This window comes from Indicator indicator, chromosome 36 (genome assembly GCF_027791375.1).
Source record: "Indicator indicator isolate 239-I01 chromosome 36, UM_Iind_1.1, whole genome shotgun sequence".
Taxonomy (NCBI): domain Eukaryota; kingdom Metazoa; phylum Chordata; class Aves; order Piciformes; family Indicatoridae; genus Indicator; species Indicator indicator.
Window position 1 is genome coordinate 1,587,845 of NC_072045.1, and position 14,172 is coordinate 1,602,016.

The following is a 14,172-nucleotide window of genomic DNA, read 5'->3' on the forward strand; positions in this document are numbered from 1 at the left end:
AGCCCACAGCTGACTCAGTTGCAGGAAAGCAAGTGAGCTTGTTAAAAACAGAGATTGTGGCCACTCCAAAGGGCACTTTCCCAGAAGGCTCTTCATCTGCAGTGTGTGAGCATCTTGTCCAGGGTCATGACTCTTGCCTTCAGGGTTTGCAGTGGGGTTTCACAGGAGCAGGAATATTTCACCCAGTGGTTGGTGCCAGTTGGGACTGCTGTCTGTGTAGCACCGGGCATCCTCTTTGTCCTGAGCAGGTCACTTGAGCGGGATGGTCTTCAGAGGTGGGGGTGGTCCCAGCGAAGTGCAGGGTGGGGACTGGGGAGGCATTGTCTCACACCCCGTTTATCTCTCCACCACGCTGCAGCTTCTGATTGCTCGCCGGAGGAGAAGCAGCTGCTACTTCTATCCCCGTGCTTGGCCTAGCATCAGGAGTGCAGACTGGTGGGAGCAGGTGGTCCTGAAGGAATTTGGGCCCCAGGACTGGCTGGAGAAGTTCCGGATGTCCAAGGAGACCTTCTTCTATGTCTGCAACCAGCTGCAGCCTGGGCTGGCTGCGCACAGTTCCCACTTTCACCCCAGCCTGCCCCTGGAAAAGAGGGTGGCCGTGGCCCTGTGGCACTTGGCCAGCAACGTGGAGTACCAGACCCTCAGCCCACTCTTTGGCATAGGGCCCTCCACAGTGCAGATGTGTGTCCGGGAAGTGAGTTACACCATCGTCCTGCTGCTGAAACCCCTCTACCTCCGGCTGCCCAACGAGAAGGAGCTGGAGAACATGGTGCGCATCTTCTGCACCCGCTGGGGATTCCCGCACTGCATTGGTGCCCTGGACAGCCTTCACATTCCCATCCACCCCCCACTGCGCCTCAGTGCTGACTACTGCAATGGGCAGGGCTGGCACTCCATCCTGACACAGGCTACCGTAGATGGGCTGGGCCAGTTCTGGGATGTCTCCACTGCCTTCCCTGGCAGCATGGAGAACAGCGCAGTCCTGGAGAGCTCCAGCCTGTGGGTGCTGGCCAAGGAGGGACGGCTGTGTCCCAATCCTCCCAAGCACTTCATGGGGAAGGCACAGAAGTATGTGCTGCTGGGTGATGCCACCTACCCCTTGCAAGACTGGATCCTCAAGCCTTACCAGGAGGATGAGACCCTCACCCAGCGGCAGCTGCAGTTCAACTACCGCCTGAAGCGGGCACACAGTGTGATCGAGAACGCCTTCCTGCGCCTAAAGGCACGCTGGCAGATCCTCCTGAAGTGTGATGACTGCAGCCTAGAGCTGCTGCCCACCCTTGTCCTTGCCTGCTGCATCCTGCACAACATCTGTGAAGCCCATGACAACCCATTCAATGAGGAGTGGCTGGAGGGTACTGAGCCGACGGAGCTGCCCAAGCCCTGCCAGCCCGCGCCTGCTGCCATGGAGGATGGCCAGGCCGAGCAGGTGCGCGAGCTGATGTGCCAGTACTTCGAGAGCTGTGGGGAGGGCTGAGGCCAGAGGGAGAAGCAGCCCTGCAGTTCCTTGTTCACAGGCTTCCCATGGACTCTGGCAAACATAGGCCCATGAGTCTTGGGCTGTTCAGCCTCTCTTCTCTGCTGAAGGCTGCTGGCTGCACCATCTCTTTCTGGAGCAGGGAGGAGGGTGGCTGCATCCACACTTACACTGTTTTTGCCATGGTGGATTTAGGCAGTGGAATGTATTTTGTGCCCTTGATCTCTTCTTGGAATTGATCAGTCTAGTGCTGTGTTGTGTGTCACATGAGTAAAGCAAGGATTGAGGCTGAGTGAGGGCTGTCTGGGTTTTCCTTTCCTAGAAGCATATATCTGTCAGGCCAAAAACAGCAGGAGGCTTGAAATAAAAAGGCAACCTCCCTTTGAAGGTATGAAACTTGCTGTGTAAACACACTTGGAAGGGGAAAGGAAGGAAAGAGGCAGAGCACTGACTTGCCAGGGGCCTGGAAGGAAATTGCATCCACAAATTCCCACTGTGCTGCTGCTCAGGGGAGGAGCAGGAGAGTGAGCTGAGCTGTCCCAGTCAGGCACCTCTCCTCACATCTCTCTGGAGGGGTTTGCTGTAAGAGTTTGTGGCTTGGTCCCCAAGGTCCTTCTCCCCATTCCACTGGACAGCTCTTGCCTAGGACCTCTGAGCTGTGCTCCCAGCCCAGCTGCAGTGTGGGTAGAAACGTGCAGATCTAGCCGTTGTATCGGCCTAGAAATCGTGTGGCTGTGGTCTGCTCTACCACAGCCTTCCTGCCGCAGGCTGGAGCCTGATGACATGCTGCCTCCGCAGGGCCAGGGCAGGACCATCTTGTGGGCCGCGAAGGCTTCTCCGTCAGCGCCCTACTGGAAGGTGGTAGGCGGGAGAAGAGCAGAGACTCGTACCGCTGTGCGACCCTTCTCGCGGGGCCGGAACTTGATGCCTGCAGCTGGAGCACCAGAGGCAGGACCCCGGCCCTGGAGCGAGTGTGGATGGCCATCGGCTCCAGCCGCCGCTGGTGTCCGCAAATGTATCACGTGGTGGCGGGGCATCCTCCAGAGGAACCGGGCTACGGGCAGCAGAACTCTGGGGAAGAAGGCTCCCCACGGCGGAGCGAGACCTCTCACACCCCTTGCTTCCAGCACTCCTGACGCTGCCTTGAACGGCCGCGGGGATACTGGGGGAGCGCTGAGGACTGGGGGGCAGAACTGAGGATCCGGGTTCAGCGCTAGGGAGGGTAGCACTAGGACCGGGGTGGGTAGCGCTGACCCCGCACTCCGACACCGCCCACGCGCCGCCACGGGCACCGTTCCGCTGCCGCTCGACGGGCGGGTAAGCGGCGCCGCGCTGTGGGCGGGCTCGGGGCGGCCCCGCCCTCCCCGGAAGTGCGGCGGAAGCCGCTCGGTCACGTGAGTAGCGGCATGGCGGCGCGCGGTGAGTGTGGGACCGGCACCAGGCCCTGGTCTCGGCTCGCGCCGTGCCCTCCACTCCCCGTGGCTCCGGCTCAGCGAAGCCAAACGGGCACTGTCACAGAGGGCGGTGTGGTGGTGTGTCCGTCTCTCCTGGGGATCCCGTGAGCTCAGGGTCGGCGCTGGGGTCCGATTCTGCTCGGTCCACCGGCACAGGGCCAAGGCTCACCTGCTCTTCCGGAGCACCCCCTTTGCCCGGGCTGCCGCTTTCTCTGTCCTCCCCGGCGGCCTCCCCTGACCGCGGAGGCTCCGTCCAATGTACCCCCTCATTTTCTTCCTCTCCGCAGGAATGTGACCGGTGGGAGCCCCGCCGGACACCTGCATGCGGCCTGATTCTGCCCTCTCTGCCTGCCGCGGCGCCATGGTGACAGAGGAGGAGGTTGAGGTCATCGGCCGGACGCTGGTGGACGCGGCCCAGCCCCTGCCTGCCCGATTCCGGGCCCTTTTCACGCTGCGCAACCTGGGCGGCCGTGCGGCCGTGGATTGGATCAGCCGAGCCTTCGGGGACGGCTCGGCGCTGCTCAAGCACGAGCTGGCCTACTGCCTTGGCCAGATGCGGGACGAGGCAGCCATCCCTGTGCTCATCCGAGTGTTGGAGGACACCAGCCAGGAGCCCATGGTCAGGCACGAGGCAGGTATGATGGCAGCTCCTGCAGCTCTGGGTGCAGGGGCAGGGTCCAGCCTGTAAGCAGGACTTGTGGGTGCTTCTCCCACCTCATACCAGACAGCTTGTGATGGCGTGATCCAGCGTGGGTGTCATGGTTTGGAAAAACTTGGTGCATGTAACCACCTCACCACATCCACTGGCTGGACTGGTTGGTTGAGCCTTCCCCTTTCTGCTGGCCAGGCTGGCTCATTTAGGATCAGTCAGGCCTGTTTTCCCACTTCGGAGTGAGGCTTTGCCATAGAACACAACAGGGTTCTCCTCATATACACACCTCAGTAATATCGTGATACATCCTTCCTTTAGGTGAAGCCCTGGGTGCTATTGGCAATCCTGATGTGCTGGATATCCTCAAACGCTATTCAGGGGATCCCGTGGTTGAGGTGAGGCTCTTGCGGGGTGGGTTATTTCCTCTGGGGTGCAGTGCTGCTGGTCCAGGGAGGATGAGGCAGGTCTCTCCTGGGTAGCCTGTAGCTGTGGGTGGGGACACTGTGAGTTGCTTCCTGCTGTATTCTGGCACCCAGTTTTTCTCAGGAAGCCCTGGGTACCCTCCCAGGGCCATATGGTGCTATCCCAAAGCCAGAACTGTGTTCTGGTCCCCACAGGTGGCAGAAACATGTCATCTGGCAGTGAGGAGGCTGGAGTGGCTTCAGGAAAACAAGCAGGAGCTGAGCACCAGCCCCTATCTCTCCGTGGATCCTGCTCCCCCTTCTGAGGAGACAGACGTTGCCAAACTCCGCCAAACCCTCCTAGATGAGTCATGCCCTCTCTTTGACCGCTACCGAGCCATGTTTGCCCTGCGAAACCTGGGGGGCCAGGCTGCTGTGCTGGCTCTGGCAGATGGTAAGGAGCAGCGTGGGGCTGCTTGCAGCCTCCTCTAAATCTGTACAGGTTAATCCAGGATTAGCCCATCCCAAATCCAGGAGTGCCAGAGCTGTGGGGCTCTTCTTGGACTCTTCATGGGTTCATTTACAGAGCTGCTGTTCCCCTGCTTGTTTGCAAGAGCCACATTGCAAAGCTCTCTGTGCCCTCAGGTGGTTCACAGCTCCCTCACTGTCTTCCAGGCCCCATTTCACTGTGGGTCTTGGTGGGACAGGGCACAGACTGTATTGTTAGCTTGCGATCAAGCAGTCTGACCTGGTGTCTCCTGGTGGGAGCTGGCCCCAGGGTTTCAGGGTCCTGTCACCCATCCTGGAAAGTCACAGACTGTCAGGCTCATGCTGGAGTTTTGGAACAGCTCTGGAGATGGGATGTAATTTTTCCTGAGTGGAGAAGGGGCAGACTACAGCCCAGGAACCGTTTGTACCTACCCCACAGCCGAAGGGAAACAGACTAGGCTCTTCAGCCACCTGGGGAGAGCTGACGGTATGCAGGGATCAGTGAGCTCTTGCTACTGCTGTTCAATAACGTGGGAGGGCTTGAGGCTGTGGCTGTGCTACCAGTGTGCCCCAGGCACATCACACTGGTGGGTTAGGGCCTGTGGGCAGCATGGGCTCTCTAGAGCAGTGCTGTCAGCTCTGCCAGGAGGGTGTGTGGTGCAGATTCTGCCCCAGCTGTGCATGGTCAGAGTGGGACAGCCCTTCCTGTAGGTATTTTGTCCCCTTCCCCAAAAGCCGCTGTGGTTCTGGGGTAGTGACTGCCAGCAATAACCCATGGGCCAGCCTACCCCATGGCTTCTCCACGGCTCGCGGCTGGGGGCTGCAGCCGAGGGCGCGCTTCAGAAGCAGCGGCGACTCCCTCTCGCCTTCTCCCCGCAGGGCTGCGCTGCGGTAGCGCCCTCTTCCGGCACGAGATCGGCTACGTGCTGGGCCAGATGCAGGATGAGGCCTGCATCCCGCAGCTGACGGCGGCGCTGCGCAGCCGCTCCGAGAGCACCATGGTGCGGCACGAATGCGCCGAGGCGCTGGGCGCCATCGCCCGCCCGGCCTGCCTGGAGACCCTGCGCGCCTTCGCCAGCGATGAGGAGCGGGTGGTGCGGGAGAGCTGCGAGGTGGCCCTGGACATGTATGAGTATGAGAACAGTGCCCAGTTCCAGTACGCCGATGTGCTCTGCAAGCTGCAGGCCACCGCCTGAGCTCTGCAAGTTGCAGGCTGCTGCCAGAGCCCTGTCACGGGGGGTACAGTTTGAGCACACTGCCTCCCACCCCAGCTCCCGTTCTGGTGGCCTCTGTCAATGTGGATACCTGTCTTTACTGCAGTGGAGGTGGATTTGCTCTCTGGAACAATTAAAGCAACCTTCTTCCAAATATAGACTGAGCTGCTACTTCCACACCCCACCCCCCAGTTTCCTGGATCTGCCCTTGTTCCCTGCCAGGATCAGCACTGCCTGCCCACAGCCTGGCTTGCGGCTTGAACCGGGTGGGCTCTGCTCTGCACGTCGGAGCCTGTTGCGTCTGTGTAGGTCTTGGGGCTGCTCTGGGCTTGTGCTGCTGTGGCAGCTCGTTGTGAAACAGCTCTGCTCTCTCTGCTGGAGCATTGCTGGGGGGGCAGGGCAGGCTTTGGGTGCTTGCTCTTGTAGGGTTGTACCAGTGCAATGCTTCAAAATTGCCCTTGGTGCTGGACTGAGGCAGATCCCTTCTTGCCTCTGCAGTGGAGGAGCTGCTCTGGACTTGGTCTCTCCTGTTGGGGCAGGCCAGGGCTGTGCTTGTAGCAGCTTTGCCCTGGGATGGGGGCTGTTTCATGACAAAATTTGGAAGATTTGGCTGCACTTTTTCTTCCTGCAGGGAACGGTGCCGCTATTAGGGCTTAGAGGGTGAGGCAGAAGCCTGCTCAGACTTTCCCCTCTATCTAACCAAAACTGGGAGGGCTAAGGCTGCTGTCTGCTGCCATCAGCCAGCACCCAAACCCTGTGGGCAGCCCAGTGTGGGCACAGAGGAGCTGGCTTGGAGTAGTATTTTTGGGGGGAGCTCTCACGTGAGTTGAGCTGAGTTTTAGCCCTTGCCTTGGGAATGCACCCAGTGCTGCAGGGTTTGGCCCTGGTGGGGAGCCCTGGGGCTGCCATAATGGAATCATAGAACACAATAATTTAGATTGGAAAAGACCTTTAAGATCAAGCCCCACTGTAATGGAAAGAGAGAGCACAGGGTGGGGTCTCTAATGGTGTGGGGTAAACCCCCCCATCTTAGTGCATCAGGAGCTCCCACAATGCTGCCCCACAGAGGGGCCAGTGAGGTCCTGCTATGCTGCAGGCATCCTGCTGTAGGGGCTTTTCTCCTAACCAAAAGTCTCCTTAGGAGCTGTTCCCAGGCCCTTAGTCCCCTTAGTTCCCTTAGTCCCTAAGGTCACTGTGGCAGTTGGCTCATCTGGCCCAGTTCAGGACCCCGTGGGAGGGGTTTTAACTGGAGACATGACTAATTTTGGTCACCTGTGCAGTTTACTGGCAATCAGACATGCATGCCTGATGGCTGTGGGTGGGTTTCTGTGTGATGTGGACAGTGAGGGCCACTGAGCTCAGCACTGGAGACAAAGACCTGATGTTTTCACACCATTTTGGAGTCAGCAGCTGTTACCAGGCTTCTTGCCCCTCTTCCTCCTTCCCTCATCCTTCACAGACCCCAGGTGATGAGCAGGACCCATCTGGCACCGCCAAGCTTTGGAGTGCCTCTGCACCCATCTTTGTGCTCTGTGGGGAGGGGCAGAGCAGTGGGTCGTGCCATTTCCCCCTGGCATTGTCACGGAAGGCAGCTCACAAATCCACACCAGGACTTCCCTGGTGCACGGCTCGGGCACACTGCCAGCACTGTTCCCCAGTGTTTGCCAGTCCGTTTGTCCCTGCTTATCACCCCGGCTGTTCCAGCCCTTGCTCTCTGATGTTCTCTGGCATTTCACAGGTGACTCAGACCACACAAAGTTGTTTCAAATCTCTCTGTACCAGCATTTACCTCTGCTACCCCAAAGGCCTTTTAAGCTGAAATTGGAACAAAATGAGCATTTTTGTGGCCCAGATCTTGCCAGGGGCAACCTGGATGCAGTAGAGCCAGGATGTGTGCTGAGGGTGGAGGAGGGCCTGGGCATTAAGATCTGACTTGGCACCAAATGGTCTTCCCTGGCCAAGGCTGCTGCTGGTCTGGGCCAAGCTGAGCACGCTCCTGGTGCAGAGTGAGCTGCTTTCATGGGGTGCCTGGACCCATCACCCCTCTGAGGCTGCTCCCCATCACTGCAGAGTGACACTGGGCACTGGGGGGTGGCCATTATGAAGCCCTGGGAAGGTGACAGCCCCTTGCTGTGGGCTGCTTCACTGTCGCTGGACTCTGCAGCTAAGGGAGCCTTGTGGGACACCCCCCCCCCCCCCGTGCGAGGCTGCAGCAGCAGCCATCCCTTCTGCTCACCAGTTCCCAGCTCAGAGGGTGCTGTGTCCTGTGGGGAAGGGTGCAGCTGCTGGGATTTCACACCATCTGCTTGAGGGATTGAGGGCTGGCTGAGGGATTTAACCAAGCTATGAGGAGGAGGGGGGAAGCTTTGAGGTGTCCCTCTCCATCCCTGCCTTTGGGGGTTCTTCAGCTGTGGATCATTCCCTGCTCCTGGGGGGATGGAGGTACCTGCAGTGCTGCAGAAGGGCAGATTCTGGGGAGCCTGAGCCATGCTGGAACCTGTTGGTCAACCCCCAGGCCAAGCCCACTGGGACTGTGCCTGGATTAGCAAGGGCTAAACTGCTTCCCACAGATGCTCTGTCCTTTGGAAGGCATCAGGTGAGCAGCTCTCCACTGCACACAGGGCAACCACTGGTCATGGGAACCTCACTGTCCCCATGAGTTGCTGGCACCAAGGAGCCTTGCAGACCGTGATACCACTTCTCCTCTGGAGATTCCTGTGCAGCAGAGGCATTGGTGGCTCAGGCTTGGGTGTGTGGGGAGCTGGAAATGGCCTTTGCAGAGGGCACCCTACTCTCCAGCACTGGGGGGGCATGGGGGTCACGGCACTTGCTGCAGTCTCCCCCCGAGGAGGGTGGGGTGCTGTACGTGGACTACAAGCCCCCGGCCCTGGACAGCATCTGCCTGCCCCGCTATGTCCTTTACCTGGTGATGGCGTGATGGCAGCCACCCTGGTGCTGGTGGTGGCATATGCCATTGTGGGGCACCTCATCAAGGACCTGGTGCACGACTTTGCTGGTGAGTGCTGCACAGAGCTGGATGGAGATCTGGGGCTGGGTGGGGACTAGGGGAGTCCCTCAAACCCATGTCATGGTGTGGATGTGCCACTGACTATTTTGTCTCTGCCCCCTTAGACTGGGCATTTGGGCCCAAGACGGAGGAGAAGGTGGTGATGGTTGAGGGGATCACAGTGGAGGTGGAATGGCTGGAGGAGGACAGGGTACTCACAGAGAGGAGGCCAGAAGGTGAAGGAACTGACACCCTGCCAGGCATGAACATCCCACTGGCACAGCTCACCACCACCCCACACATATCCTTCACAGACTCTAATGAGGGGAGGCTCTAGGGCCAGGGCACCACATCACTGCCACTGGGACCCAGGAGCCATACCCAGCCATTGGGTCACAGCATGGACTTCAGACTCTGGTTCAGGGGTGATACTGCCTGGTGCTGGCACGTGGCTTCACCATCCCTGACACAGCCCCACATGCTTATCATGAGGCTGATACTGCTGCCTCAAATAAAACAGCCTGCCCCAGCCCCCTTCATGTGCCCTTTAGCCAGGTGTGGGCATGGGGAGATGGCAGGGCTGGGACACCCCAACCTTCACCTGGGGACAACAGCATCCCTCAGTGGAGCTGTCCCAGCCCCCAGGCATGTGCAGGTGTCCACATGTGGACAAATATGTGGGTATGTAAAGGTGGGTGCACAAGGGTGCAAACCGTTGGCACAGGGACACACCCTGGGTGTGGGCACAGACACCAATATGCACACACGTGCACAGGGAAATGTGGCCACATGCCCACAGAGAGGCTATGATGTGGTAGGGCAGGGGCTTCAGCTGTGGGGCTAGATATGCCCCAGCATTGCCAGTGGGGATGGGAGTGTGATTCCCCACGAGCAGAGGGAAGAGACTGGGATGGATCAGTAGACTGACTGGGCACTCCTCCACACATCTGCCCACCCATCCACCCATCAATCCATCCGTCTGTCCCTCCATCCCTCATCATTTACTCAAGTGCCTTAGGCGTGGGCCCCTGAGCACAGGGCTGCTGCCGTAGCCCACGAGGTGGTGGCCACTGGGTGTCGCAGGGTCTCAGTAGCAGAGCTGGAGAGGTGCCACTTCCCAAGAATTACTGGAGCCTCATTGCGTTGACTCTTAGTGGCACTTGTCCTCTTGAACCCAATAAAAGCCACCTGTTGGCCTCAGGTCTAGAGCACAGCACCTGTTTTTAGCCCCAGCAGTGGTGTGGGAGAGGAGCCCACCTCAGGTTGCAGGATCCAGACGTGCCTCAGCCCTCAGCCAGCCTGTTTGAAAATGCCAAGGGCAATGCAGCCACTCTTACTCCTGGTCCTGCTCATCCTCGCCGCAACTACCCAGGGACAGGCTGGTAGGTGCCCTGCAGTCCCCCCAAATCCTTGTGCCCTGGACTTCCCTGTGGGGAGGGGTGGCTGTGCCTGCCATTGGGCATCAGAGCAGCTCCTGGGAGCTCTTCCCAGTAGGGCCAGCCTGTCCCAATGTGCTGGCAGCAACCATTCTGAGGGCAGAGCAGAAAGATTTGGGTGCACCTGCCTGCTGTCCCCAGTGCTCCCCACCATGCCAAGCATCCCCAGGGACAGGTTGGCTGTGTTGAGAGTGGCTTCCTCAGCACCAACGGTATGCTTGCGGAAGTGACAGTGAGCACTTGCCAACGTTCCCTGGTATCCCCAGCATCCCCAGTGCCAGGCTCGGCACAGTCAGGACCCTGCACCATGAGATAGGGGTTCTGTCCCCTGCAAGTTGGAGTTCCCTTGAAGCTGCCCTCACCTCCCTCCTTGTTCCCATCCCTATCTCCTTCCCTGTCCATGTGCCCTGCCGTGCAGGCACCGGCCCCAAGGAGCTGCAGCCCTGGCTGGTTGGCCTCTCAGCCGTTGTTGTCTTCCTCTTCATCGTCTTTGTCCTCCTACTCGTCAACCGGCTCTGGCGGATCAGGATGTCCAGGTGGGCTGCTGTGGCAGGGCACCTGCCTTGGCACAGGGGTGCCAGCCAAGGAATGGCAGGGTCTTGCTGGACCCAGAGCTGGCAGCAGGGTGCTGTGGGGTGGGGCCATGGCCATCCAGGGGCAGGGCTCAGACCCTCTCTGCCCCAACAGGAAGCAGAGCGGCCTTCAGGAGAACCAAGGCAGCGACAGGTACGACGGCTAGGGGTGTTTCGGGGCTGGCACTGGCCCTCGGTTCCCCGATGGGGATGGCTATATGATGGTGGTGCCATGCGTGGTTCACTGTGCCCTTGGCATGGCTGAAAGTGGCGGTGATGTGCCAGGGGACTGGGCTGGGATGCCCTGCTCATTGACACCACCTTCCGGCAGGCTGAAGTGGGCCAGCCATGCCAAACCGGCAGCCGAGGAGAGCAGCGAGGACCGGAGCAAGGTCACGGCCTTCTGAAGCGGCCGCGCCTAGTTCCCTCGGGGCTTGGCCATGGGCACCACGCCTGCTGCCCCCTCCGCGGGGCGCGGATCCGCGCCGTGTTTTGCGTAGCAGCCGCAGGGCGGCCGCAGGGCGGCCGCGGGGCGGGAGGAGTGGAGGAGGGGAAGCGGAGCGGCCCCCCCCTCCCCCCCGCACTCCCGGGCCCTGGGCCTGTAGGCGGCCCCACCCGGGGTGGGCAGCGGTTGCCCGCGGCTGTACCCCAGTAAAAGTCCCCAGCCTGACCCGGCCTGCAGCGTTTGGTGTCACCGTGCCGGGGGCGGGGCTGCGTAGCGGCCTCTACTTGGCTCCGCGCCAGGGTGGCGCCCACGTTGCTGTCTGGCTGCCCCCCGAGAGCGCTGGGTGCGGGAGCACCCCTGGGTGTAGTCGGGCAGGGGACAACGGCGGGTTGCTGGCAGGTGACAAGCTGCCGGGCCGCAGTGACTGAGAGCTGGTATCCTCTGTCCCCCGATATGGCCGGACCCGGTCGTCCCGCCCCGCACCTCGGGGGCTTTGGGGGCCGGCAGTGGGTGTCATGGAGGGCCGAGGTAGCTTTGGCGGGGGTAGAGTTTGGCCTCGGCATCCACGACTGTCATGAGCAGCGCTTCGAGATGGGGACATGGAGACTGCGGGAGTAATATACAGCTTTGGCCAGCCATGTCCTGTAGTAGTGATGTCACCTGGCCAAGGTCTTATCTAGAGGAGGTTGCAGCTGCACTGTGTCCCCATATAAGCCCGCGTCTGCACCCACCTGTGTTCCCGTTCTTGCGTGTCCCCCCCTTCTCACCTGCCGCGGCCCCACCTCCCGGCCATCCAGCGGGGCTGTGAAATACCTCGGGGTGCTGTTGCTCCTGGCTCTGCCATCCTCCACACCTGGGTGAAGAGCATCCAGGGTGATGGGCAACCACTGCCCAGCACAGCTCTGCTCCGGTACACCTCAGTGCCCCCTCCCTAGCTGGAACACCCAGTTCCCTCCTGAGCGCCGCAAAGGAAAGAAGGGCAGAGGCAGGCTGAAGTTGAAGCATAGCTTGTTTAATTTTTATACATTTTTTTAATATTTTCTTTTTCTTTTCATATTTTTTTTGTGTGTCAGGGTTTTTGTGGGTTTTTTTGTGGTTTTTTTTGTCTCTTTTTCTCTTTTTTTGCATAGGGGAGGGAGGGGAAAAAAGAAAAAAAACCCAAACCACCCAAAACCCCCCAACCAAAACAAAGCCCTAAAACAAAAGGAACAAAACAAACGAAAAACGAAACAAAACCAAAAACAACAAAAAAACCCCCAACCCACAGCAACACCCCCCCCCCCCAAAGAAATCAATAAACAAAAACCAAGCCCCAAACAACAAAACAAAAACTCAACCCCCCAAATCCGTAGTCAGGGTCAGTAACTGGTATGTAGGCAGGAGCGGCGGCTATCGGTAATGGCTGCGTACAATGGGTATAATCAATATCGTGAAGCACCAGGGAGGGGAGCGGGGGCATGCAGGGACTGGGGAGGTTGGGGCACAGCTGAGGGGGGTTGGAGAGGGTCCCGGCCCCGGCCCGCGGCCCTGGTGCGCTCGGCGGGTGTGTAACGGCTGCGGCAAGCGAGAAGCAAAATCCGGCTAATAGTAAAATATAACTGCGGGAAGGGGCACCCCCCCGCCGGCGGGGACCCCCCGAAAAGGCGGCCGAGGGCAGCCGGTGGCGCGGAGGCACTGCGGCGGGATTTTTGGTATGGGTGAGTCGTGGTCCTGCCGGCTGCCGCCTCAGCGCCTTTTTGGGGCAATTTCTCCCCTTTTGCCGCTCTTTGCCCGGGGGTCGGTAGCTCCCTGTCCCCCTCTTCCGCTCCCGGCTGCCCGTGGGCATCCCGTGGGGCACCCACGAGCACTGCTGCAGGGGTGGCACCCTCAGGGACAGCTTCGGGGGGGCACCCATTGGTGCTGTCCGCCTCAGCCAGCGGCGGGAGGCCGGGGGACAGAAAAGCAGCGATTCCAAAGTCGTTGTACAAAACAAAACACAACAAAAAAACAACAAAGCGAAAAAAAAAAAAAAAGAAACAAGAAACAAAACACCACCCAACAAGACATATATATATATATATATATATCTATATATATATATATATATATCTATATGGTTTTTTATATATATATTCCTTTGCACTTTAAAGTACCTTAATTGTGTGTTGGCCAGCAGGGAGCCGTGCCCCTGCAGCCCCATATATATATATATGTGGAGATATATATATATATATATACATATATATATATATGCAGGTTATTTTTTTCTTTATTTATACGTCACAAGGACTGCTTTTAATTAATCTTTAAGCCGACGATCCCAACTAAAAAACCCTCTAGGAGAGACTGTAGTGCATGAAAGCCCCGCGGGAGCCCCGGGCGTGGTGATTGTCGAGAAGACTTCCCCTCCGCCCCCATCCCAATCCGGCCAGAGTTTTGCTCCGTAGCATCCCACTGATGGGGTCTTCCGCCGCCTTGCGCCCACCCCGACTGTGACCACTGAGCCCAGAGGCCGCGAGAGGATTAAAAGAATAATGGAAAACGATTTAAAAAAATAATAAAATTAAAATTCAGTGGTCGTCCCCCTTGTCCCCGCACAGCCAGTGCTCCCATGGAGGGATCCGGGGGCAGTTTGCATATTCCCTTTGGGCAGAGTCGGGGGGATGCGGCCCCGGGGTGGTGAGTGTCGGGGGGAGCAGTGCAAAGACGGCGGGAGTGGCACCCCGAACGGGAAGCCGCCAAGTCGACCCCCCCCCCCCCCGCTGCCGAACTCAGGACTGGGGGATGTCGAGTTGATGATTTTTTGCCTTGTTTTTAACATTTTTAAGGTGCTTTTCTTGCAGAAGGCGGGGTTTGGGGAGGCTGCCAGATACGCTGCGGATTCCGGGGTGAAGGCGGCAAAAGAGAGGGTGGGAGAGGAACCCTGCTCGGTGCAACCGGGGGGGGGGGGGGGGGGGGGGGGCGAGGATTACTCGAGGGTGGGAAGCCTAGGCCCGAGGGGCGCCAGCGCCCCTCGCCTCCCTCTGGGCCCCAGACTCGCCGGGAG

At 59.2% G+C, this 14,172-nt stretch overlaps 2 protein-coding genes across 2 annotated transcripts; both read left to right on the forward strand.

Annotated features, from left to right (window-relative positions):
• The first annotated feature begins 262 nt into the window (after positions 1-262).
• Positions 263-1,477, forward strand: LOC128978236 (uncharacterized). The gene has a single exon (XM_054396046.1). The coding sequence runs from the start codon at positions 263-265 to the stop codon at positions 1,475-1,477; it is 1,215 nt and encodes a 404-aa protein (XP_054252021.1).
• A 1,815-nt stretch (positions 1,478-3,292) lies between these two features.
• DOHH (deoxyhypusine hydroxylase) lies at positions 3,293-5,820 on the forward strand. Its single transcript, XM_054396280.1, has 4 exons — positions 3,293-3,566; positions 3,902-3,978; positions 4,201-4,438; positions 5,353-5,820. Exons 1-4 carry the CDS (start codon positions 3,293-3,295, stop codon positions 5,667-5,669), a joined length of 906 nt encoding a protein of 301 aa, XP_054252255.1. The 3' UTR covers positions 5,670-5,820.
• Positions 5,821-14,172: the final 8,352 nt, after the last annotated feature.